At 42.0% G+C, this 25,038-nt stretch overlaps 1 protein-coding gene across 2 annotated transcripts; it reads left to right on the plus strand.

Annotated features, from left to right (window-relative positions):
* Positions 1 to 16: 16 nt before the first annotated feature.
* On the plus strand, positions 17 to 25,038 carry chd8 (chromodomain helicase DNA binding protein 8). Of its 2 annotated transcripts, none has more exons than XM_077498123.1 (39): positions 17 to 149; positions 1,272 to 2,317; positions 3,360 to 3,674; positions 5,158 to 5,271; positions 5,344 to 5,843; positions 5,941 to 6,052; positions 6,873 to 7,082; positions 7,176 to 7,244; positions 7,332 to 7,387; positions 7,481 to 7,598; positions 8,790 to 8,873; positions 8,978 to 9,115; positions 9,318 to 9,439; positions 12,523 to 12,766; positions 12,836 to 13,012; positions 13,105 to 13,248; positions 13,406 to 13,504; positions 13,580 to 13,739; positions 14,827 to 15,037; positions 15,128 to 15,323; positions 15,436 to 15,606; positions 15,683 to 15,976; positions 16,081 to 16,301; positions 16,919 to 17,121; positions 17,231 to 17,387; positions 17,472 to 17,561; positions 18,835 to 18,938; positions 19,042 to 19,165; positions 19,487 to 19,562; positions 19,645 to 19,919; positions 20,448 to 20,680; positions 20,907 to 21,548; positions 21,637 to 21,740; positions 21,915 to 22,124; positions 22,642 to 22,734; positions 22,831 to 22,944; positions 23,054 to 23,155; positions 23,240 to 23,344; positions 23,946 to 25,038. In XM_077498123.1, the coding sequence occupies exons 2-39, from the start codon at positions 1,376 to 1,378 to the stop codon at positions 24,330 to 24,332; spliced, it is 7,716 nt and encodes a 2,571-aa protein (XP_077354249.1). In that variant the 5' UTR covers positions 17 to 149; positions 1,272 to 1,375; the 3' UTR covers positions 24,333 to 25,038. The 2 variants fall into 2 exon arrangements, with proteins under 2 accessions (XP_077354249.1, XP_077354258.1); XM_077498132.1 differs by having other exon boundaries at positions 15,686 to 15,976.

Genomic DNA, 25,038 nt, shown 5'->3' on the forward strand with positions numbered 1-25,038 from the left:
AAAACGGGCCAATCGTAGCTCGTTAGCGTCCGCGAGGCAGGCTTTGTACGGGCTCTCTGGCAAGAATGTTAGTTCCTGCTCTTCCCTAGCCGTTTCCTGTAATCGTACTGTGTTGTGAGACGGAGAAAGCCATGTGTGTCGATGCAAAGGTAAATTTAGCGCCCCGAATTATTACTGTGAACCTTCGGCCAGCGGACCTGATGGTTATTTTCCGGTATTTTACCGAAAATTTGACGCAGACTAACTGAAAGAGTATTGCGGCCTAACCCGTGTCAGAACGTTGACGGGTAATGGTTATTGTGGCACGTTGCTTTGGTTTGGTCGGGTTTGTTGATGAGGTTGAAGGAGTCCGGTTGACTTGATGGTCTGTTGTAATTGAGCCACGAGCGATTTAAATGCCCCAAACATACAACACGGCGTGATTTTGAGTGAATATATGTGGTGCTTGCATTCACGCTTTGTCAATCGGCACATCTTGGCGGTAGATGCTAATGCTAACCGACGGTTTTGTGAGGCAGAGAGCAATGTGAGCACAGGAAAGCATCCTACTTCTCCATCACTGCCTCCTCGACTTACTTAATGCAAACTATTTCGAATTACTAAATAATTGTCGGTGTAGTACTATTTTATAACTACTGCAGTTGTGCTTATACTCTGGCGTAATATGTGAAATTTTGGTTGTTTGGGAAGGGAAAGCTACTAATCAGTGAACAGTCAACAAAACACAGAATATGTTATATTCTTTGTTGCTGTGCTTTATTTAATGTGTGCTATTCTAAAATAGATGATAGTTTATTTTAAATACCATAAAAAAGTCAGAAATAAAATGTAAATATCAATTTACACAGTTTATGGTAAATTGAGAATCTGTTGAGTTTTTAATTCTGTGTTGTCCCTTTTATGGTGCATTACTGTTGTAGTTAACTTGGAAGCTACGTTGGTCGTGTGCGTTGTCCATTCCTTCTTGATGAAATGTGTATATTTGTTGAATTGGCAAATCTAGAAGTCTAATATAACAAAAAACAATAAATAAATGGATTGCATTATTAGTGTTTTTTTATTTTTTTATTTTTTTAGCATGTGCTACATGTTATCACTGAACAATAACAATCTGGAATCATACATCAAATGTTTAAACCATGCTGAATTGGTGTGATCCATGTATTTTCTCTCTCTCTCTCTCTCTCTCTCTCTCTCTCTCTCTCTCTCTCTCTCTCTCTCTCTCTCTCTCTCTCTCTCTCTCTCTCTCTCTCTCTGTCTCTAATCCCCAGCTGTTTTCTATAACATTTTGAGAAACTGGACGAGCACAATTTAGCTTTCATCTCGGAGCGTCTCTAACATTGTGCCCATCTCCCTGTGTGGGGGGGCGGGCAAGATGGCAGACCCTATAATGGACCTCTTTGAGGACACGCCCCTGTTTAACCTGGATGGCATCCCGGATGACTCCTTCAACCAGGGTTCATCAGACCCAGTGGAAGAGGCTCTTAAACTGGCGCTAGGTCAGGTGGACGCACCGGTTGAGTCCGAGCCCACACCTGAGCTTCCAGTCAATGCTGGCCTTTGTGTTCCTGCAGCAGCCACTGCCACCGTACCTGAACAGGTCTCCATTCCAGTTCCCACACAGCAGACTGTAGCAGTGGCAGCCGCTCAGACTGTTCCTTTAGCTGCGGTTGCCACTGTAGCCCAGGCTCCTGCTGCTGTTGATACAGTACCTCAAGTCCAAGCCCATGCCACCGTACCCATTGCTAGCAACAACAATGTTGTTACCAGTAGCACTGTCCTGCTTAACTCACCGCTACATGTTTCCAGCCCTGCAGCCACCACCACTGCTGCCCAGCAACTCGCACAGATCGCTCAGCAGCTCACGCCCCAGCAGCTATCTGCCATCACGCAGCAGGCCGGAGGGAAAATTGTCATTCTGAAAGGTCCCCAGGGCCAAGCCCAGGTCTTGCAAACTGTACCAGGAGCCACAAGCCAGACGGGCAGCAAGGTCATCCGTTTGGTGTCCGGCTCACCGCTTAAACCCGGCATGCCTATACTGCAAGGAGGAGCGGTCTTGAACCAACCGACCGCAGGGCAAACTCAAGTCAAGGTTGGTGCTGCGGGTGTGCAGAGGCTGCTGCAGTCCCCCAACGGGCCGGTGAAGCAGTTGTTGCTCACCTCCATGCCCCAGCAAGGCCACCAGGTTCAAGTGCAGATTCCAGCTCAAACACAGATGGCCCAAGTCCAAGTCCAGCCCCAGAGCCAACCTGCTCAGATCCAAATCCAAGCGCAAAACCAGGTGCAACTACAGCCGGCCATGCAGGCCCAAACCCCGGTAAGTGCTCCTGAGACTGTGTAGACATTATTGACTATTAGGGGTGTTAAAAAAAAAATCGATTCGGCAATATATCGCGATACGACAGCACGCAATTCTAGAATCGATTCAATAGGCAGCCGAACCGATTTTTTAACATCCATTTTTGATGAAAAAATATTCAACAAAACGTCTAACTTTCACACCTTAAGCATGGAAGAATGTTATATTAATGGAACATTAAGCCTTAATATTTTTATTTCAATGCTGTTCTAACATGAAAAAGGTTACAACCTGTTTGTTAAATACAGTGGCTCACAGTTATAACACTGAAGTTTGAGATCAGTAAATAATAAATTTTCATACAAATCTTACAGTGTACATGTTTACTGAATGGTATTTTCTAAATTGAGTAAAAGAAATCGTAACAATCGACTTGTAAATTCATATCGGGATTAATCGGTATTGAATCGAATCGTGACCTATGAATCGTGATACGGATCGAATCGTCAGGTACTAGGCAATTCACACCGCTGTTGACTATAAGCTTGTTTTGTTGGCCTGTTTGTTCATATACCGGCCATTGATTGCATGCGAGTCTCCAGTGCCTTTCACAGATGTTTATTGCTCAGCAATACACCGTAGAACTAAAAATTTAGACATACAAAACAAACATATTTACTACAACATAGCATTGTGTAGCATCTAAGCTAACGATAGATAATTGAAATGCTACTGACCACTTTGGCCAGCTCAATCAACGGCAGCCTTCTTCCACAAGTGATCATCACAGTCATGAATGCTTTAACAGCTTCTTAAATAAACTTTATCCATTTGCTCAACTTTTTCAACGAAGAATGATGACAAAAAGCAACCAGCTCCAAAGGAAAAAAAGACGTGTCGTCCAATACTTGTCTATGACTGTGTAAATTGATGGAACTGCTGTAAGCCTGCAACTTATACATGTCAAAATAAAAGCATCGTATTTCAAAAGAAAATAAAGATGGCAGCATTTACAGCTCATGACCACGATGACACTGATGAATTCCGTTTGTGGCTCTAGGGGAGTGAAGCAAAACGAATCACTCTGGTTCTCCAGCAACCCTCCCAGGCTGCCGCCACTTCTTCAGTGGGTCAAACCGTCGTAGCCCAACCCCAGGTCACGCAGGTCCAAACAGGCCAAGGAGGCCAACAACAGGTCCAAGCTCCAGCTAGACTGGTTCTGGGACAGCTCCCTGGTGGTAAGCTGGTCATCCAGGGAAGCCAGCTCGCAGCATTGACCCAGGCCCGGGCTGCAGGCCAAGCAGGAGGGCAGCCCAAAGTTCTTACAATCCAGCTGCAGGTGCAACAGCAGCCAAACCAGCAAGGTGGAGTTAAGGTAAGAATGTTCTTATCATGCAATTAAATACATACACAATACATAATATTATGGGGCGGCATGGCTCAATGGTAGCATGGTTGTCTCCCTACCCTGTGGTTGTGGGTTTAATTCCCCGCCATTATGACCATGTGGAAGTGTCTTTGAGCAAAATACTGAACCCCTATTCGCTCCTGATGCTGCGTCATCAGTAGGTAAAATGAAGAAAAAATGTTAAAGGGATTCTTGACTCATTGACTTATCAGCCATTTTCAGCAGTAAAATGCTAGTATTTTGTCCAGAATTAATTTGATAACTACTATATATATATATATATATATATATATATATATATATATATATATATTTATACAACAATTAGCCTTTAACTCATTCACTGCCAGCCATTTTCACTTAAGCAACCCCCTTCACTCCCGGCCGTTTTACTGGATTTTTCCTGAGTTTCCAAGGCCCACAGAATATTGTGTTGCATTGCTATAAAAACATGGAACCTACCAAAAGAAAGATTAAAGTCTCTAATTTCATCAGGGGAAAAAAGTTTCTATCTTTTTCCGTTTTGCAGCAATTAGCCTTAGAATATAGCTAGGGTTAATCATTTTTCACAAATCTAATTAGTATTGTGAGTATTTGAGCTTTTTTTTCCCCCAACATGGTGGTTGAGCTCCATTGCTCTGCTGCCACCTACTGGCCCTTTGTGTAATAACATTTTCTTTAACCGTTCTTTGCAGTTGAGAAGCTGCATCAAAGCCTTCTGTATGCTCTAGCATGAAAAACAAACAAACGTATAAATACGTTTTTGGGACTCTTAAAACATTTAAAATAGAACATATTTATACGTTTTTGGGAGCAAATGAGTAAAAAAAAAAAAAAAAAAAAATTCCACTTGTTGTTTACTGAAGATGACATCACCTGTGCAGAGGAAGTAGATAACGACCTATCATGGCTCACCTGTTTTCTGTTTGTTGAGCAAACTGAGCCATGATTGATCATTACCTACTTCCTCATCACAGGTGATGTAATCTTTAGTCGACGGCGAGTGGGAAAAAATATTTTTTTTAAAGGTATTAATTCTACATGAAAAATAATGTTCAAATTCATTCTGGACAAAATATTAACTTTTTACTGCTGAAAATGGCTGAATAAGTCAAGTATCGCTTTAAAGCTCTTCTGTTTGGCGATCAGGAACAAGAAATTCGAAGACTAGAAAATTGCTATTAATTTTATCCAATTTTAAGGAAAATGCTATATTGGGATATGTAGGTCTTTGTTTAAAATGATCTTTGAATGTTTTTTTTTTTGGGGGGGGGGCATTTTATCTTTCAAAAGTACTTGTGGTATCAGTACTTGGTATTGGTGACTACTGAAGAGTTGAGTACTCGTACTGGCATCAGTCTAAAAAAAGTGGTATAGAGCATCCGTAGAACTCATTATTTTAGTGTGACATTAGACAAGCAGTTTGTGAGTTGTTTTTCTAACTTTCCAGTACCAGTTGGTATCAGGAGCAAGCGGGACCGGCAGCCCGCAGGTATTGCAGATTTCTCAAGGCCAAGGCGGGCAAAGAGTTGCAGTGCCTCTCAAAATGCTTCTGCAGTCACAGGTAATCATTTTCTGCACCTTGCAGTAGTTGCTATGTGACAGGATCAACAATATCATTCCTTTGCCCATACAGACTAGCTCAGCATCTACAGCCGGCGGGGCGGTCTCCGTGGTGAAGGTGGTCAACTCCTCAACAGCAGGCCCCTCCAGTACAACCACCACGGCATCACCGCAGGCTATCCGCATCACCAAGGCTCCTGGCGATTCTCCGTCTGTGCGACGGGTAGAGATCCTCTGCAAGCAGGAGAAGGCAAATCGTATTGTGGCTGAAGCCATAGCGAGAGCGAAAGCACGCGGGGAGAAGAACTTGCCTCGAGTGCTCAACCAGGACGAACTTCCATCCTCGCAGACCTCGCCAGAAATCGGAGGCAATGTGACCGTGGTCACGACGACAAAGAAAAAGACAAGCGGGGGAGGGAGCAAGAGGAAAACCGTTGTTCCAGGAACGTGTGCTAAAAGTGCTGGAGGAGCTGAGAAAAAAGGCAAAGTCAAACCAGCTGGAGGGACAGTTGTAGATGCTGGAGGCACCACCATACCTGCTGGCATTAAGAGCAAAAGCAAAACCAAGACAAAGTAAGAGATGCATGATGGGAAATGTTGTTTTCTTAACACCTACTTGATCTTCAGATAACAGTCACTGAAATATTTTGATTTCTTGTTCCTCTCTTAGCACAATTACTCTTGTGGGGGCGAAGAAAAGAAAAAGGAATCCGTCCTCGGATCATTCAGATGGGGAATTGAGTCCGGCCTCACCTGCGGCGCTGGAAGAGGACTTGATCATGGTAAGAAGACATGGTTCACGCATTCTAAGGTTGCCCCTGCTTATGGAATGTTCCTTCAAATAAAGTGGCACCTTTGAAGTTGAACACAGTCTACTCCGTCATGACCAAATTGGTTTTGATTTTTAGACAAATATTGCTTCGATGCATAACTTGTGCTTCAGTTTAAGAACAGTCAATAGAACAGGATGACAAGGGAAATTTGACGGACTTTAAGTTGGTCTCCTTTCTTTTCAAATAGCGTGTCTGCCATTGCTTCCAAACATTCCTCGACCGTTCCGGAGTCAGTAAAAGGATTGTGTTGCGCCCAAAATCCACCCCACGTGAAGTGAGCACTCGTAGGCAGATACACGGGGCTCGTAGCGCTCGATGCCGGTAAAATTAAAGCATACGCCTCAGTCCATTCACTTTTCAGTGTCTACTTATCTGACTTTTGACAAAGCCATACTTCATCACATTTGCCGTGAGAGTCAGTGTACCCCAAAAAACAAAACAAAGCTTACCGGACCCGACTCTGTCAAAGGACCCCAGGCTCAAGCATAGCTGCCCTCACGCGCACTTATTCAAGACCTATTCTGTCTTAAAAGTTTTTTTTTTTTTTTTTTTTTTTTTTTTTTTTTTTTTTTTTTTTTTTTATTCCATTAAGGTGTAGAATATTTGGTTTTAATACGCTGTTTATGTACAACTAGTATGGCCTCCAAGGAATTTCCCTGAGGTGCCTCTTTGACTTGAATTGACACACATAAATTTTGCATGCTGATTGAAGATATTGTGTATATTATTAAAGTGACTCATAATGAACATGACAAACGCTTGTGTCCAGAAGAGACGCTCTAATCGCGTGGTGAACAGGAAAAAGTACACCGAGGACCTGGACATTAAGATAACAGATGACGAGGACGAGCAGGAGGATGTTGACGTTACGACGACCACGGCGGCTGTAGCCTCCATCAGCGCAGCGCCCCCAGTGGCACACCATCACCATGAAATTGAGTTACATGGTGATGGACTGCCTGGCATGCAGTTCTTTGTGGTGTGTGGAATCATTCACTTTTGAGACTTGACTGAATAAAAATGTTTATTTGGAGTATTTCTCTTCATTGAACTGTCATGTTTGTCTTTGCAGGAAAACCCAAGCGAAGAAGATGCTGCAATTGTAGATAAAGTGCTTTCCATGCGCATAGCGAAGAAAGAAGTATGCTTTTAAAAATTTACTTCTCCTTCACAGTTTCATTTATAATTTACAATTGTAAAATTTGTGAAAATGACTGTTTTCTTGTAGGTATCCCCGGGCCAGTACATCAGTGTCGAGGAATTCTTTGTAAAATACAAGAACTAGTAAGTCTCACAATCTTGACAAGCAAGATGCAGCATTTACTTTGAATATGTGACTATAATACAATACGTTAAAATTCACATTCTTGTTTCTAGCTCATACTTACACTGTGAATGGGCAAGTATGGGGCAACTGGAGAAAGACAAAAGGATCCATCAAAAGATTAAAAGGTTCAAGACCAAACATGCGCAGATGAGGCATTTTTTCCATGAGGTGAGTGCACAAAGGTCTTATTTTATTTATTTATTTATTTTTGTACACATATTAGGAGGAGAAAGTATGTGAAACTTTGGAATTACTTAAATTTGTGCCTAATGTGGTCATAAAAGGGGGTCTGATCTTCAAAATCACAGTCAGCTTAAACTAATACCACACAAACTATTCAGTTTTCATATTTTTATAAATACAGATCTCCTATTCAAGTATGGAAATACACAACGTTTTATTTCATCCATTTCCAGTCCTGGAAAAGTATGGACAATAGAAACTATTGTATTGAAAAATATCATAATAAATATCTTGTAAAATAATTTCCAAGACCGTTGCAACAGCTCTATTTTCTTAAACCAAAAAAAAAAAAAAAAATATCTAATGGCAAAATATATTCATTTGTGGTTTTTGCACATGAAAGGACTGCTCCCTATATAGTGCACTACTAAGGGGTCACACCATTTTCTCGGGGTGTCCGAATGTCTAAAAGAAAAAATGTTTTGCATGCAAAATTACCCACAATGCACTTGGAAAGTAGTGAACATTGATGGTCATTCAACGGGTTAATATAAACCACAATGCCTTGCAAGCAGGCAAATACAAAATGGTGCAAATAGTGCATTAATTATATAATACCTTTATAATTCATAATAAAATGTTGAACTACGATCATGCTTTTGTTTTCAGTACAGATGCTTGAAAACTGACAGTTTAACAAAGTTTAAAAACAATATAAAAAAATTATGATAATTCAGATCAGAAGATATATTGCTATATTGACCATCCGTAGCATGACCGTGATCAAGCGAACTAGCTATTTACAGCAGACATCCCAGGAATTTTGCTGAACTGCAAAAGTTTTGTGAGGAATAGTGGTCTAAAATTCATCCTGCACATCTCATCTGCAACTACAGCAAATGTTTGCTTGGGAAAAGGAAGGTGAGCCAGTTATTAAATGCAAGGGGTCGCTTCCTTCTTTTCTCGCTAGCCTGTGATATATATATATATTTTTTTCTCAATAAAAATATGAAAAATGATATTCATTTACACAGTCTTTTATTCTTGTGATTTAGATGATCAGACCACATTTTATGACCAATTTATGCATAAATGTAAGTGGTTCACATACTTTTTCCTACTTTATAGTGCTGCTGTTGTGCTTTGAAATGATTTTACTGTGTTGGTACTCTTCAGGAGGAGGAGCTTTTTAATCCAGACTATGTGGAAGTGGACAGGATTCTGGATGTATCCCACAGTATAGACAAAGACAATGGCGAGGTACAATAAATTAGACAAAAAAGGATAAATATGAATATTCTGATCTAAAGAAAGTACATTTCTTGTATTGTTGCTAAGTATGACACTTTCCTCCATCCCCTTAGCCTGTGATATACTACTTGGTTAAGTGGTGCTCCCTGCCTTATGAAGATGCAACCTGGGAGTTGAATGAGGATGTGGATGAGGGCAAAGTGGAAGAGTTTAACAAAATCCAAACCCGACAACCTCGCCTCAAGAGAACTGTAAGGACTGAAAGGCTCAATATCAAAGAACATTTAATTGACCTGTATTTTGCTTGTTGATTTTGAGTAATGTCAAGGAAAGAATGCCATGCATCTCATTTACTTCTTGATTCCAGTCATTTATGAACATTAAAACGACTTAATAGATGGTCTGCGTGTCAGTTCATATGTTGTGATTTGTTCCCTTTGTCCTCTTGTGTAGACACGACCACAAGCTGGCTCATGGAAGAAGTTGGAGGAAACTCGAGAGTACAAGAATGGCAACACTCTTCGAGAATATCAACTGGAGGGTGTCAACTGGCTGCTCTTTAACTGGTACAACAGGTATGTATCACACCCATTCACATGACATGTCCAAATGCGACAAACAAGTGAGTCAAACATTTGTATTGTATTTGGTAATTCACTACAACTCTCACATGGTTGGCCTGTTTCAGAAGAGTGGTTCTCAACTGGTCTTATGCTGGTACCCACATGTCTTAATGTCACGACCTGCTTTTACAGGAGACAAACTATACACATTATTTTTAGCTTTGAAAAGCACGTGAATATCATCCATTCAAACATCTTTATGTGCACGTAACTGTGTGCAAAGTCCCTTTCAGAGTACACTACTAAGAGACCGCAGTGTATTGTCAAATTTATTTAAAAATGCACAAAGTAAGCAACACCCCAGTGTTAGATATTTTACTTACATCTGCCTTGACTATAATAAATAAATTAGTCTCTGCATACATAATTCAATAACATAAGTTACATTTTAAAGGCACGGTCTTCCATTTTCACTCAGGAAAATGCACTATATAAATACAGGAATTTTTTTTCACTCACTCACTCACTCACTCACTCACTCATGTAAGCTTGTGTGATTGAGTGGAAAAAAAAATAAAAGTAAAAATCTGTGGCTGGAGGGGTAAACTACTGTCTGTCCACAGAAACGTCCCGCTCTTGACAAAAGAAACACAAAATGGTAGAGATAGACCGATGTGCTTTTTTCAGGGCCGATACCGATTCCGATTATCGGTAGTCAAGGAGGCAGATAACCGATATTTGAAGCCGATATTCATTTGCAGTAAAAGTTAAAATGTTGGCACCAAATTTTTGAATAATGCAAACCCTAACCGTTCTTTACAATGGATTCTCACACTACACTTTTCATTTTACATCCTTCTATCTGCAATAAGACGTTGGTGGCGGGGGGAGTTAAATGTGGGGGCCAATGTGACATTACCTTTTATAGCATTTGGGATACTTGTAGTTTTATTCTATAAATGTTATATTTTTATATTTTGAAGTAATAGGAGGAATCCTGTCATTCAAAATGTGCATCAGCTGTGGCATTACTTATTACTACAGCAAAAAAAAAAAAAAAAAATTCCATGAGAAAAACTATTCATCCCTGAACACCATACAGTTCTTGTAGACCTTATTATAATTATTGTTATTGTTACCATATAGACAGTTTTGATAAGCTGAGGATCTTAAATCGAGAACAGCAATATCATGCTACTCCTCTCTACAAGAGAACTGTCAAAAGACACTTCATCATGTAGTTTACTGCCACTTAGGATGCCCCAATCAACGCAGAAAAAGGTAGAGTAAAATAACTTGGTTATAATAATAGTAAGAATAACTTGGTTAAACAGACATTGTTGCGGTGGACCGCTGCCACTTTCTGCTGTTTAATGTGTTTTACACTTATAGACACGTGTGTGTATATGGGCACACTATTCTCTCACTACTGTACTGTACTGTATCACTTAATGGCACAGATGTACTTGTCTAAATAATAACTAGGCTGCAACATTGCTAATTCACATTAACAAGCACTATCTTAGCTGTCCACATGAATAGTTACTAACACACGAGAAAGTTATACAACACACCAAACATGAGCTCATTATTCAAAGTATGATGCACGTAACAAAATTATATCACTGAACATTAATTGCAGCCGACTACGGCCGTAGATGTTACATATTAGTGGCATCGATTGAGAGGATAATGTCCCAACTGACGGCAGACATGACGTGAAAAGAGAGACAAAACGAGCAAATAAGCACACTATACTTTAGTGCACTTCTCTACTAATGCCAAACATACGGAAGAGAACACGTTCGTGTAGTTAAACGGTGTTTGAGACACTTAATTAGTTACGGAGCGGACTTTAACGAGGTGCACAACGAGCTGTCAATCAAATCGACGTCGAAGCTTAAGGCACACAATGGCAAACCAGTGCGACAAATAAACACAATATAAAGTAACTAAACACTATTTAGTGTCACTGTGGCATCTCACTGCATAATAACCGCTATGCAACAAGTAGTGGACGTGACCCAGAATGCAATGTGTGCGTCACGAGAGGTAAATATAATGACATTAGTCTACTCTTAACATGGAACTAGACAATATAATAATGACAACTGTTAATATTTGGAACCTTTCTAACAAACATTATTTACTTAATTAAGTGAAAATGTGTGTGATTCCCTCCCCGAGTAGTTCAAGTAGCGAATTAGCTACTGGGTGTTAGCCTACATGCTAAGCTGAACACACCACTGTTAGCTAGCGGGGATTCAATGCAAGGCAATGCAGCTCCATTCATATAGTGCATTTAATACACAACATAATTCAATGTGTTTAGCTTATCATGGTGAAACCATCGGCGGAGTCTCTTCTCTTTTAACTTACCTTCGAAGCATGTGTCTCTCGCGTTGTGTCCGTGGGTGCGTGTGTGACCGGCTACTGTGATACAGGCATACACTACTGATTGGTTCTGGCTCTTGCACGGCTAACCAATCAAATGCTGCTATGGGCGTTACATTGCTGGAGTTGGACTCCATAACAGACAGAGACGCTCTGGGCTGCATTCGAAGCGAAAAGACGGAGTTTTAAATGGATCGCTCATATCGGCCGTCAGATTAATAAAACAGACCGATACCGATATGTACCAATATGTCAAATATCAGCCCCGATTATCGGTCTATCTCTACAAAATGGCAAAATACAGGCTGGGAGCGTGGAGGTTTAGGAAAAAATCACCACCACACATTAACAGAAACCCAGAGGTGTAGACTGAGGAGTTCATGTGTATACATCCTGTATTTATATGGTGCATTTTCCTGAGTGAAAACTGAAGACTGTGCCTTTAAGACTGCACAAAATAAATGCCACACACTAGCTTGAAAAAAATACTGAGGAAAAACTGCATTTATGAAAGTGGAACATAGAAAATATTCAAATCTGAAGAATCAAGGGAATAGGAGGAACAATGAAGATTCCAACTCTGACTTGGAAAATTCTTCTTAAGGAGAATTACACAGAATGATTTCCCCGCTGTAAAGGAAGGACATTGGGGGATATCTTCTAACATTTTTCTCTTACTCTGCTCATGCCTTGTGTCTCAGGCAAAACTGTATCCTGGCAGATGAAATGGGCCTAGGAAAGACAATCCAGTCCATCACTCTGCTGTCTGAGATTTACGCAACTGGGATCCAGGGCCCCTTCCTGGTCATTGCTCCCCTTTCCACCATCACCAACTGGGAGAGGGAATTCTCCACGTGGACCAACATGAACGCCATCGTCTACCATGGCAGCCTGGCCAGCAGGCAGATGATCCAACAGTATGAGATGTACTGCAAAGATGATAAGGTAGACTTGATAGTAGCTGATTTGACGGAAGTAGTTCATTTCTAATTAATGTTGCCAATTTGTCCACAGGAACATCTAATCCCGGGCGCGTACAAATTTGATGCCCTGATCACAACTTTTGAGATGGTGCTGTCCGACTGCCCTGAGCTGAGGGAGATATCCTGGCGTTGTGTCATCATTGATGAGGCGCATCGCCTCAAGAATCGGAACTGCAAGCTGTTGGACAGCTTGAAAATGTTAGACCTGGTGAGTTGACCCAAGCAGAAATTTCAAAATAAAACCCTATTATGCTGTCGCTTTGATTTGGGAGTCACCTTACATATTGTTTTCGCCCCCAGGAGCACAAAGTGTTGTTGACTGGCACTCCTCTACAGAACACTGTGGAGGAACTCTTCAGTTTGCTTCATTTCCTGGAACCTGCCCAGTTCCCCTCTGAAATTGAATTTCTCAGGGAATTTGGAGACCTCAAAACAGAGGAACAGGTGAACAATACATGATATATGGCACCAACAGACACACTATTCTGTTTACCTTGTGACTATAAAAAGTACAAGTCATAATTGTCATAATATTAATGTTTTAAATTTTGCTGTGACAGAACAAGTTCTATTTTTCTTTTCTTTTTTTTTGACACTTCAGGTTCAGAAGCTGCAAGCTATATTGAAGCCGATGATGTTGCGAAGGCTCAAGGAGGATGTTGAGAAGAATTTGGCACCTAAACAGGAGACAATCATTGAGGTTAGTAAGTGTTCTTAATGCATGAGGACAACAGCCTCCCTATGTTTTTGTATGACTCTTGTATTCCTCTCTAAGGTTGAGTTGACGGATGTTCAGAAGAAGTACTACCGGGCTATCCTGGAGAGGAACTTCAGTTTTCTCAGTTTAGGAGCAAACAGTAACAGCAATGTCCCCAACCTGCTCAACACGATGATGGAACTGCGCAAGTGCTGCAACCACCCTTACCTCATCAATGGTATCGCAACTCGCTTTTAGTTCACCACTTCAGATTTTTTCCCCCCATAATTAATTCTGACATGTCAAGGAATCTGAAACAGACTCAACGTAACATACTAAGCCCAACTTCAAAATAAAGTTTACCAAATACAGTAATACATTGACGGCAATGCAAATAGCCTAAGTACACTTTTCCTTTGAAGTTCACCCACCTCATGGCGTGAAGGCAAAATTGACTTCCCCTTTAGACATCTCTTTAATGTAGTTGATTGACATTGGTAGTTGCACCCAACATCAACACGAGGCTATCCCGAACTCATGTTAAATCGCTAATTTAGGACTCTTAAGAAACCGCTTATTACTTACGCTGTCATTGTATAATATGGCAGAAGTCGCCGACGTAAGTGGCTAGCGGCTACTTGTTGTGTCTGGTGGCCGACTGGTAAGTTAGTTTGACAGCTGGTACCTGGATTACTCTTAATTCTTTTTCAATATTCTGGACCAAGTCTACTTTGTAATTCACTCTCCATGATTAAAGGAAGGGAATGTACCTTAAATTGTACATTGTCTTTTCATTATTGAAGGAAAAAGAAAAGAAAAGGAAATATAACTTTGTCTTCATTTATTTTATAAAACACTTTTGCCCATTCAACTCAAAATGTCAAATTTAGCTGTTTAGATTATAGTAACACAATTTTAAGCCATTCATAACTTATTTTACACCTGAACCATGTAAAAATGAGTGTTTCTACCTCAAATGGCACGTAAAAGTTGTTCCTAAGTCCTAAACTTTGGAAACTTTGAATTTTCTTATTTCTTTTTTTTTGTTTTTATTTAATGGGAAAAGGCGTTTTACAAAATTTATGCAGACATTAAATCCTTCAATGCTATATTAGACTTTTTGAATTGATTGTTTTAATTTAGTGGAAAACAAAAAAAACTTTACAAAATAAAGACAAAGAACTATTTTTTTTTTTTCTCCCTGATCCAAAAAAACAAACAAACAAAAAAAACCCGATCGGTTTCGTGACTCAAATCCGTGATCCGATCCGAACCGTGACTTTTGCGATCCGTTACACTACTAATGTGTTGTCTTTCTTAACAAGGTGCGGAGGAGAAGATTGTAGCAGAGTTACGGCAGGTGTACAACCCGCTGGCCCCAGACTTCCATTTGCAGGCCCTAATTCGGTCAGCTGGAAAGCTCGTCTTGCTGGACAAGCTGCTGCCACGTCTCAAGGCTGGCGGCCACAAAGTCCTCATCTTCTCCCAAATGGTGCGCTGCTTAGACATTCTGGAGGACTACCTCATCAACAAAAGGTGGGTGGGACACTTGACCTTATTTTCTTCTTCCCACTGTTGTATGTCTCTTTTCAAGTTTGTGTTGACTCCTTTTTCTTTTTTTTACAGATACCTTTATGAGCGGATTGATGGAAGAGTACGTGGCAATTTACGACAGGCTGCCATCGATCGCTTTAGCAAGCCTGACTCGGACCGCTTTGTCTTTTTGTTGTGTACCCGGGCTGGCGGCTTGGGTATTAACCTCACTGCTGCAGACACCTGCGTCATATTTGACTCGGACTGGAACCCTCAGAATGACTTGCAGGTACGTATTCAACATTGCCCGTCTTTGGAGTTCTTCCTTTTGTAGATTGATGCTGTAATTTCCCGTCATAATAATACAATTTAAATATTTTCTTGGTTTTAAACCCTCTCAGGCACAAGCCCGATGTCATCGTATTGGCCAGTCAAAGGCTGTCAAGGTCTACCGTCTGATCACAAGGAATTCCTACGAGCGAGAGATGCTGGACAAAGCAAGTCTGAAGCTGGGCCTCGACCGTGCTGTCCTGCAAAGCATGAGTGGCAATAAAGAGAGTAATGTTAATGGGGTAAGATCATTTCTATTACGGATTAGTGTGTTTCACATTCTGCACATTTTTTAATCCATCAAAATGTTACTTGTAGCAGATCCAGCAGTTTTCTAAGAAGGAGATTGAGGACCTGCTGAGGAAAGGGGCTTATGCTGCCATCATGGACGAGAATGATGAGGGTAGTCGCTTCTGTGAGGAAGACATCGACCAGATCCTCCAGCGCCGAGCCACCACCATCACCATAGAGAGTGAGGGCAAGGGCTCCACCTTCTCCAAGGCCAGCTTTGTGGCCTCTGAGAACCGGAATGACATTGCGCTCGATGACCCGGAATTCTGGGAAAAGTGGGCCAAGAAAGCGGACATAGACATGGATACGATCAATAGAAAGGTAAACTGATCGTCACGTCTAAAAGGTTGTTTTGCACTTCTTGTGTGCCTTTATGTTCTCTCAATTTGCTGGGAGTAATCATTCATTTATTCTGTCACCCTTAGAACACACTCGTGATTGACACTCCCAGAGTGCGCAAGCAGACCCGCCAGTATTCCACTTTGCGAGGAGAAGGTGCCGAACTATCTGATGCGGACAGTGACGACGAGTACCCACCTGCGAATTCCAGACACTCTCGTTCTTCCCGACGTGCTGAACGTCACACTGGAGTGGGTTACGGTCGTACCGACTGTTTCCGCGTGGAAAAACATCTGCTTGTCTATGGGTAAGTAGAGTTGCATAAGAAATTAGTATTCTCAAGTTTAATGCTGTCTTGGACTCTAACTAGGGATGTAACGATATCAAAACATCACGATACGATCATTATCACGATATTGTGGGGGTGTTGGCGATATTTAAAAAAAGATCACAATATTGTAAAAAAAAAAAAAAAAAAAAAGAGAGAGCTCATACTTAAAAAAACAAAACAAAAAAAAAACAAGCACAATATTATGCTTTTGTACATAACAGCAATGCATATAAACCACCTACAATCTCTAATAACAATATTGAGGCACTTACTTGCTAATGCAAGAACACATTGATCGCTTCACAAGCAAATTAGGTTCCCCTTCATCTGACAATTATCATAGATTTTAAACATAGAAGGCCAAAACATCCTTAATGAAAATTAAATTGCACTAATAAACTAGCCACTACAGGGTACTAGAACTGCACAAATGGAAATCAACCTGACTTCTTTTTTTTAACAATGTGTTCCTTTTAAATATTGTGAACATGACGACAACGATATTGTGGCAGTTTTAATATCACGATTTCATGATATTTCCCTCATCGTGACAACCCTAACTCGAACACCCCATTTTTGTCAATTATTTCCAGTTGGGGCCGCTGGAGGGACATCCTCTCCCATGCCAGATGTAAGCGGCGTCTGAGTGAGCGCGATGTGGAGACAATCTGCCGCGTCATCCTGGTATTTTGTCTCCTTCACTATCGGGGAGATGAGAACATTAAAAGTTTTATCTGGGAACTCATCACACCACCAGAGAACGGCCGCGAACCTCAAACGCTGCTCAACCACTCTGGTAGGGAGATGGTTTCAACTTGCATGTCGTGTAAAATAGCTTTGTTTTGTTTGAGGCATGGAAATTCTTCCCTTGATTGAGTTTTTTTTTTCTTCCCCTCCCTCCTTAGGCCTTTCCATCCCAGTACCCAGAGGCAGAAAGGGAAAGAGGGTAAAAGCGCAGAGCACATTTGATGTGCAGAAGGTGGAATGGATCCGCAAGTACAACCCAGACACACTGTTGCTTGATGACAGCTACCGCAAACATCTCAAACACCAGTGCAACAAGTTAGTCGAGAATAAAAGTTGTGTTTTCCTGCAAATGTGTGTACTATTGTGCTATGTTTCTATATGACGCCTCTTTTCTCATAGGGTGCTGCTGAGAGTGCGGATGCTGTACTATCTGAAACAAGAAGTGATTGGTGATCATGCGGATTCTGTCCTAAAAGGGGCCGACATTAGGTATAAACTTCAGTTTATCATCACTTTCTCAAAATGATGGCATCGTCATTTTGACACTTTTTTTTTTTTTTTTTTTAAAGACATCTCATGATGCTGGTCACCTCTGCTAAAATCAGTTACATCCTTAGTTAATCAGATAATTCACTTCCACCACTGAGGCCTGAAATGAAATTATTAATAAATAATAATAAATACATATATATATATTTTACTCTTCAGAAAAAAAATACTTGCGCCATTATTTTAAAATGTTACAAAATCATAGTTTCAATAACCTCTAATACTGTCTGTCTGATTGCCTGCTTCCAGAGTTGAGTGAACATGCCACTCTTGAAGTTCATGAGAGGCCGGGAGGGGTGAGCAGTTATGCACGGAGGAGGGAGGGAAACCGAATAGATACTGTGCAAACGCCATCTTACTTACATGAATGCCTTTTTGTTGTTATCCTAAATAAAATAAATAAATAAATAAAATAACAGCTGGTACTAGTTAGTCCCAACGGCAACATGAGTAGTACTATTAGTCGTCGTCCGGTCTAAAAATAGCTCATCAGTGACTGGACTCTGACTCAGAATTGCAAAGACAAATTAAAACAGAACAATGTTACCTTTTTTTTTTTTTCCTTCTTCTTTTTTTTTTTTTTAAACATAACATTGTACAGGTTTCTCAATATACAAAATATTCTATATTTTGTTTAAAAATAGTATAGATTGTGTTCAATGGGGTGGGGGGTGGTATGTTATTTAACCACATTAAATTATGTATATACAGTCTTCCCTCGCTATAACGCGGTTCACTTTTCGCGGTCTCGCTGTATCGCAGATTTTTTTTAAGTGCAATTTTGCATATTTTTTTGCAGTAATATACCCATTTTATAAAATTTATGAAGTTTTGAACATTGTCAATGTTTGAACAAGAGAGAAATGTGAGAACATGTAAATGCCTCAATGAGAAAAGTGTCTAAATTGTGTGGTAGGGGATTTTAGAGCCTTAAAACATTTATAAGAATTGTAAAACATAAAGCTAACTACTTCGCGGATTTCATTTATTGCGGGTATTTTTTGGAACCTAACCCCAGCGGAAAACGAGGGGAACACTGTAAAGAAAAAAAGCGTATTTTAGATCTGTAATTTCGATGGTCGACCCTGTGATATTTTTGGTCACGGTTATCATACGGTCAGAATAATATTGGCCCATGCCAATTAGCAACACACACCTATAAACTCTGTGAAGATACCTAAGACACACAAGGGACTAACATGTTTATTTTCAGGGATGTTGATATCTGGATGCCGGAGATGGAGCAACAAGAGGTACCTGCAGGATGGTGGGATGGGGAGGCGGACCGCTCTCTGCTGGCTGGTGTCTTTAAACATGGTAAGAATATCCTGGACAACAACAAGGATTTTGTCCACTTATTCAGCTCTGCTTCTACTATGAGATGGAGTTTGTATGTAATTGACCTTCTCGCCGCTATCAGGTTATGAAATGTACACAACCATGCGTGCTGATCCACGGCTCTGTTTCCTGGAGAGGGTGGGCCGGCCAGATGACAAGGCTATTGATGCGGAGCAGCACACTGCTGATGGCGAGCTGGGAGATGAGTGAGTGACACTGTTTGTGCCTTTTTAGTTCATGTAATATGTATTCACACAAACATTGTGACCCTGACTTAAATGGGGGTTTTTTGGCGTTATGAGCCAACATGTTGTTTTTTGGTCTTAATTAGACTTTATAAGGTCAGTACACAGGTATAGAGTATTCATTTATATTCTCTTGGTTTGTCAGCGTACCGCTGTATATTATTCACTTCCGTCCGTATTGAAATCTAGCTCTCCATGAGATGGTGAGAGCATTTGTTTGTGTAGGTGATGGAACGACTGAGTCAGGTAATGTCTCACCTGCTTATTACTTGTTTGACACAGAGGTGATTACGATAAATACTCAGAGGACCCAGAGTTCAAGCCTGCATCAAGACTCCCCAAGGATTCGTATGATGAGGTATATCTGTGAGAACTTTGTCATAGCTCTGAAACGGTTTAACAAATAACTCATGTTGTCACTTAACGCTCCCGTTCTGCAGCCTGACGGAGTGAGGATGGAGGAGGACATGTCTGTTGAAGACAAGGCGGCACCAGTGATCACAGAAAGCATCTCTAACCAGAACCAGAGCGGATGCGACTGGCCCTCGAGTTCATCTCTTACTGCACGCTTACGACGGTTGGTCACAGCGTACCAGCGCAGTTACCGGCAGGAACAGCTGAAAATTGAAGCAGAGGCAAAGGGCGACCGCAGACGCAGGAGGTGTGAGCAAGCCAGCAAGCTGAAGGAGATAGCGCGCCAGGAACGACAACAAAGGTATACAGTACATAGGGCTGGGCGATATGGCCTTTGATTTTCACTGAGATAGGCGCCAGCACCCCCCGCGACCCTTGTGAGGAATAAGCGGTCAAGAAAATGGATGGATGGACTTTAAAGGATCTTTGTGCAGTCTTACTTTTTTACTCACGACTGCCACCTCTGGCCCAAAGTGTAACTGCAGCATCCCAACTGTGGGAAGTTAGCAGCTCATGTGTGCAGGGCCGTACGCTAGCTAACACCACACAACGCCACATGTCCACTACTCTGTGGGAACACGCATGACGTCACCCTCCACCACTCCACCCCTCCCTTTCCCAAAGAAACTGTGGAGTACTATAAAGGGAAGAATAAAGCTGATAGGTGCAGTCAGAGTAAAACAGTCAAAGCTCTTCGTACTCATCTGGGCATTGGTGGAAAATGCATGATGTAGCTAAATCTTTAATGTTACCTTTTTAAACCGCACAATGCACCTTTAACTACAGTCAATTCCACTTCACTAAAAGTCCCCCAATTTGATTTGTGCAGGTGGACACGCAGGGAGGAATGTGACTTCTACCGAGTGGTCTCAACTTTCGGTGTGGAAAGAATGAAAAAGGAACCTGGCCTTGTTGAGGGCGAAGAACTAGACTATGAATGGACACGATTCCGTACCTTTGCACGCCTGGATAAAAAAACGGATGAAAGCCTTAGCCGCTACTTCCGCTCTTTTGTATCCATGTGCCGGAGAGTGTGCCACCTGCGTCCTGGTCGGGATGACGGTAACTACTGCCGCCCAATACACAAAATGTAGCATGCAACATTGTCGAGTGTCAAGTTACTACATCAGCATGTTGTCAGTGTTGGGCAAGCTACATGGAAAAAGTACAGAGCTACAGTTGTGCTTGTATTTTTCACAAATGATTTTACGTTCATGCCTGCAGTGGTTTTGTTCTACCTGATTTTCTGTAGGCTGATGGATAAACATTACCTCCATACTTTCCCCAGATCCGTCACCACTTCCCCAGATTGTGGCCCCCATCACAGAGGAGCGTGCATCCCGCACACTTTATCGCATTAGCCTCCTCAGTCGCCTCCGAGAGCGTGTCCTCCCTCATCCCTGCCTAGAAGAGCGTCTGCCGCTGGCCCCTCACACCTCCGAGCTGCCCACCTGGTGGAGTATCCCGGACCACGATCGTCAGCTGATGCTCGGCGCGGCGCTGCACGGCGTCAGCCGCACCGAGCTCTCCGTCTTCTCCGACCCACAGTTCACCTTCGGAGCGGCCCGAGACGAATTCATTCAAAACCAGCAAGCCCAGCCTCCACCCCAGCCGCAACCCATCATGCACCTCAACCCGCCAAAGTCCATCGCGGAGGTGTCGGGTGTGAAGGAGGACGGGCATGAAGTGGACATTAGTTTGCTAGGTGGTGAAAGTGGTGCTCACCTGCAAAGTACACCGATGACTCACCATGACGACAAGCCACCAGGACAAAGCTGGAGCTTCAAGAAGAACAAAGTCAAAGGAGGAAGCAAAGGAGGTGAAGAGGGCGCTTCTGATTCCGATTCGGATACAGATTCAGGCTCGTCGTCGTCTGATCGATCAGGCAGCAGTGATGAGAGCGGAGATAGTGAAGAAGAAGTGGATGGAGGTCAGTTGATATTTGGCAAGAACAATGCACAGTTCTCCAAAACAAAAAATCAACCCATCATAAGACTTTCCTATTTGTTTTCTTGCAGGTGTGAAGGCGTGTGATGTAGATGAAGAGAATAGTTTACTCTCCATGGCCTTGTCTCAGGATGGCATTGCGCACACGGATCCTATCAGAGTAGACTGGCCCAAGGTAAATGGGTCTTTTTAAAAAGTAATAGGATGATAGCAGAGTGGAATTTGAGTTCAAATTGAATGGAAATTTAAAAACATTAGTATTCAACTTTTGGGGGCCCACTGAATGTATATGTTTGCTTGTTGACTTGGTCATGCTAAATGTTTAACAATGCCTTTCATTTACACTCAGGACCGTGTGCTGATCAACCGTTTGGATAGTTTGTGTACGCTGGTGCTTACCGGTCAGTGGCCATCAGGGCGGCGCTATGTGCCTGAGGCGCATGTCAACCAAAATGCCGAGCTGCAGGGAGACGAGATGTCCTACGCGCGGGCGGGCCGCAAACAGATCACCATGCCTGGAGAAGGAGAGGATGGAGAATTTACTGTCAAACTCCTCAAGGTACACACAACTTTTCAGATCTTGCTTTGTGCATTGTCGTGGTCAACACTTCTTGACAATGTTTTGGTTTTTTTTTGTTTTTTTTTTGGTTCACAGGACATGTTCAAGTTTGTATATTGAAGAAAAAATCCATCTCAGTTTTTAACTTGTGATTGATGTAAAATGGTGAACAGCTAGGTACACTGATGTCAGCTGTAAATGCACATCTTTTGAGTGTGTTCAGTGTACTGTGATTGGCTGGCACTCAGTCCAGAGTATATCCTACTTCTTGACCAAAGTCGGCTGGGATAGGCTCCAGCTCACACTCGTCATGAATGAAGACAAGTGGAAGACTATATGAATGGATGGTTAAATGTAGAATACCTTGCTGTAAAGAGAATTTATTAAAAAAAAAAAGATAACTAACATTGTCAGTTTGTTTTGGTCATAGGAAATACTGAAGTATTAGGCATGTAAGTCTTGGTAGGCACAGCAGTGGAGGTTAATGGCTCAATACATCTCTCTTTTACTTTCCCAGGAGGAGGGGCTGAAGCTGACCTTCTCTAAGCAGGCACTGATGCCCAACGGGTCAGGGGGCGAGAGCAGCCGTAAGCGACGCAGAGAACTCGAGGTACAGTGGTCATCTTGATGAAAAAGCCTTGGGTGCGGCAACCACACCGCATTTTGTCCGCTGACTTTCCCCCCCCCCCATCCTTCCGTGTTGTAGTTATCAGACCCAGATGGCCTCCTTGATCCACTGGAGCGTATTCCTCGCCGCCGGGATCCTCCCACCTGGCTGAAAGAGAATCCAGATTATGAAGTAGAGGGAGACATGCTAGAGGTACAAACATTTCTCAATGTATTTGATGCTCTGTTGTTCCTTGGTCTCTAAAGAGCAAGTGTGAAGCAAAATGGAGTGTTTGGTCTTATTTGTGTCCTCGTTTCTTCAGCTTCTTGTGAATCGGAGCAAGAGGAAGAGGAGGAGGAAGGCAGATAAAGCCCTGACAGGCAACGAGAAGGTCAAGCTTATTAACATGAGGACAGGAAAGAAGGTCGGACATACACGTTGGTTTAACACCCTTATTAAACACCTGTTGACATTTCCTTCCAACTAATGTTTGGTTTCCCCACTTAAGGTCGGAGCTGCATTCTGCCCCATGCTGCAAGACCTGAGAGAATACCTCGAGGAAAATGCAGATTTTGTTGTTGCGCCCGATTGGTCGGAAACGGTTCGGAACTCTGTACGTACACCGCTCTTGATTCTTAACTCATTTGCTCCCAAAACCGTATTTATACATGTTTTGTTTTTTTTATGCTAGAGCATACCGAAAGCTTTGATGCAGCCTCTGACCTGAAGAGGTCGCTTAAAGCAATGGTCGTGATTACAAAAAAAAAGGCCAGGATGTGGCAGCACAGTATAAGAGAACCAAGCGCCATGTTGCAACAAGCTCTTTTCCCCAGTGTGTTCAACAGGATTATGAATAATGAGGAAACTTTAGCAATTTTGTAATGCTAATTGCTTCAAAACGGAAACAGACATAAATGTACTTTTTTTTTTTTTTTTTTTTCTTGATGAAAAGACGAGACTCTAATCTTCCTTTTGGTAGGTTCTATATTTTTATAGCAATAGAACACAATATTCTGCGGGCCTTGCAAAATCAGTCAAAGTCCAGTTAAACAGCCGGGAGCAAAAGGGGTTGCTTCAGTGAAAATGGCTGCGGCTGAATGAGTTAATATACACGTGTATAAAACCGAACTTTTCCAAACCTTTTGTGTGACATCAAATACCACAAAGCTTGCAACAAATAATGGAACTGTCTTCTACCATTTTTTTTCTTCCAGGGTGTTTTGCCTGAGACGCTCTTCCATCGACTGCTGACTGAATACTCAGAGGTCCCCAAGAAAAGTCGCCACCGCCACCACCATCATCACCATCACCACCACCACCATCATCACCAACACCACCACACTCCAGAGCCAACGCCAGAAAATCCCTACCTAGAAGGAGTGGAAGAGGAGACGCTGGTCTCAGATGGCGCTTACATGATGGACGAGGAGGACCTGGAGACCTCCCAACACTTCCTCACCAGTCCAGACTTCGATGTGAAAATTGAGGCTGGTGACAGCCTTTCCCAAGGAGACTATGACAGCTCGGATCAAGAGGCCCTATTAGATGACGTCATCCTCACACAGAAGGACTCTGACTCGTCATCTAGCTCAGAGGATTGACTCACTCGCCCCAATTTATTTGACCTAGTCTTTGTCTGAAAGTGTCTCATTATCCCTCTTTATTTTTACCTTATGTATGAAATTATAGTTGGAGTTATGTTGCTGCTTTTATTCATTACAAATTTATTTTATACATTTGTTTTTGAAAGAGCAGGTTTGCACCTATGCTTTCCTTTTCCTCAGCGACAATTTCAATCCGTCTCTCCTCAGTCCTCCACTGTAGCCGCTCCAAATGGCAAAAATTATTTTCTTTGTGGCCCGCCATCCTTCCCCATTCACTCCCAAATTGAGGAGTGCCCATCACATTCCCAGCTGTGACCAAAAGGGGGCCTCATGCTGTAGATAACCTTTTCTTATCAAGAACCTCAATTAGGGCCCTCAGCAAACATCAATGGAATACATATAATGAATGAAGTGGCACCCCACACTTTCCCAGCCTTGTGGGTTTCACGTCACCTGTGTCCACGCAAGTCCGTAAATGACACACAAGGGGTTCCAATGTGTAGGTGTACTGTTCATGTTTTAACTCTGTGAAGGAGAGGGTGTGTGGTGCATTAGTTACTGAGGCAGTGAATAAAGGATGGTTGTATTGTATTATGTAGATCAGGTAAATTGTGTCCTATGGTGCAAAGGTGACAATTGAGTTGCTATTCTTGTTTTATGATCTATCTGTGACATGAATTACAGCAAACTACAGTGACGGCAA

This window comes from Festucalex cinctus, chromosome 1, assembly GCF_051991245.1.
Source record: "Festucalex cinctus isolate MCC-2025b chromosome 1, RoL_Fcin_1.0, whole genome shotgun sequence".
Lineage (NCBI taxonomy): Eukaryota > Metazoa > Chordata > Actinopteri > Syngnathiformes > Syngnathidae > Festucalex > Festucalex cinctus.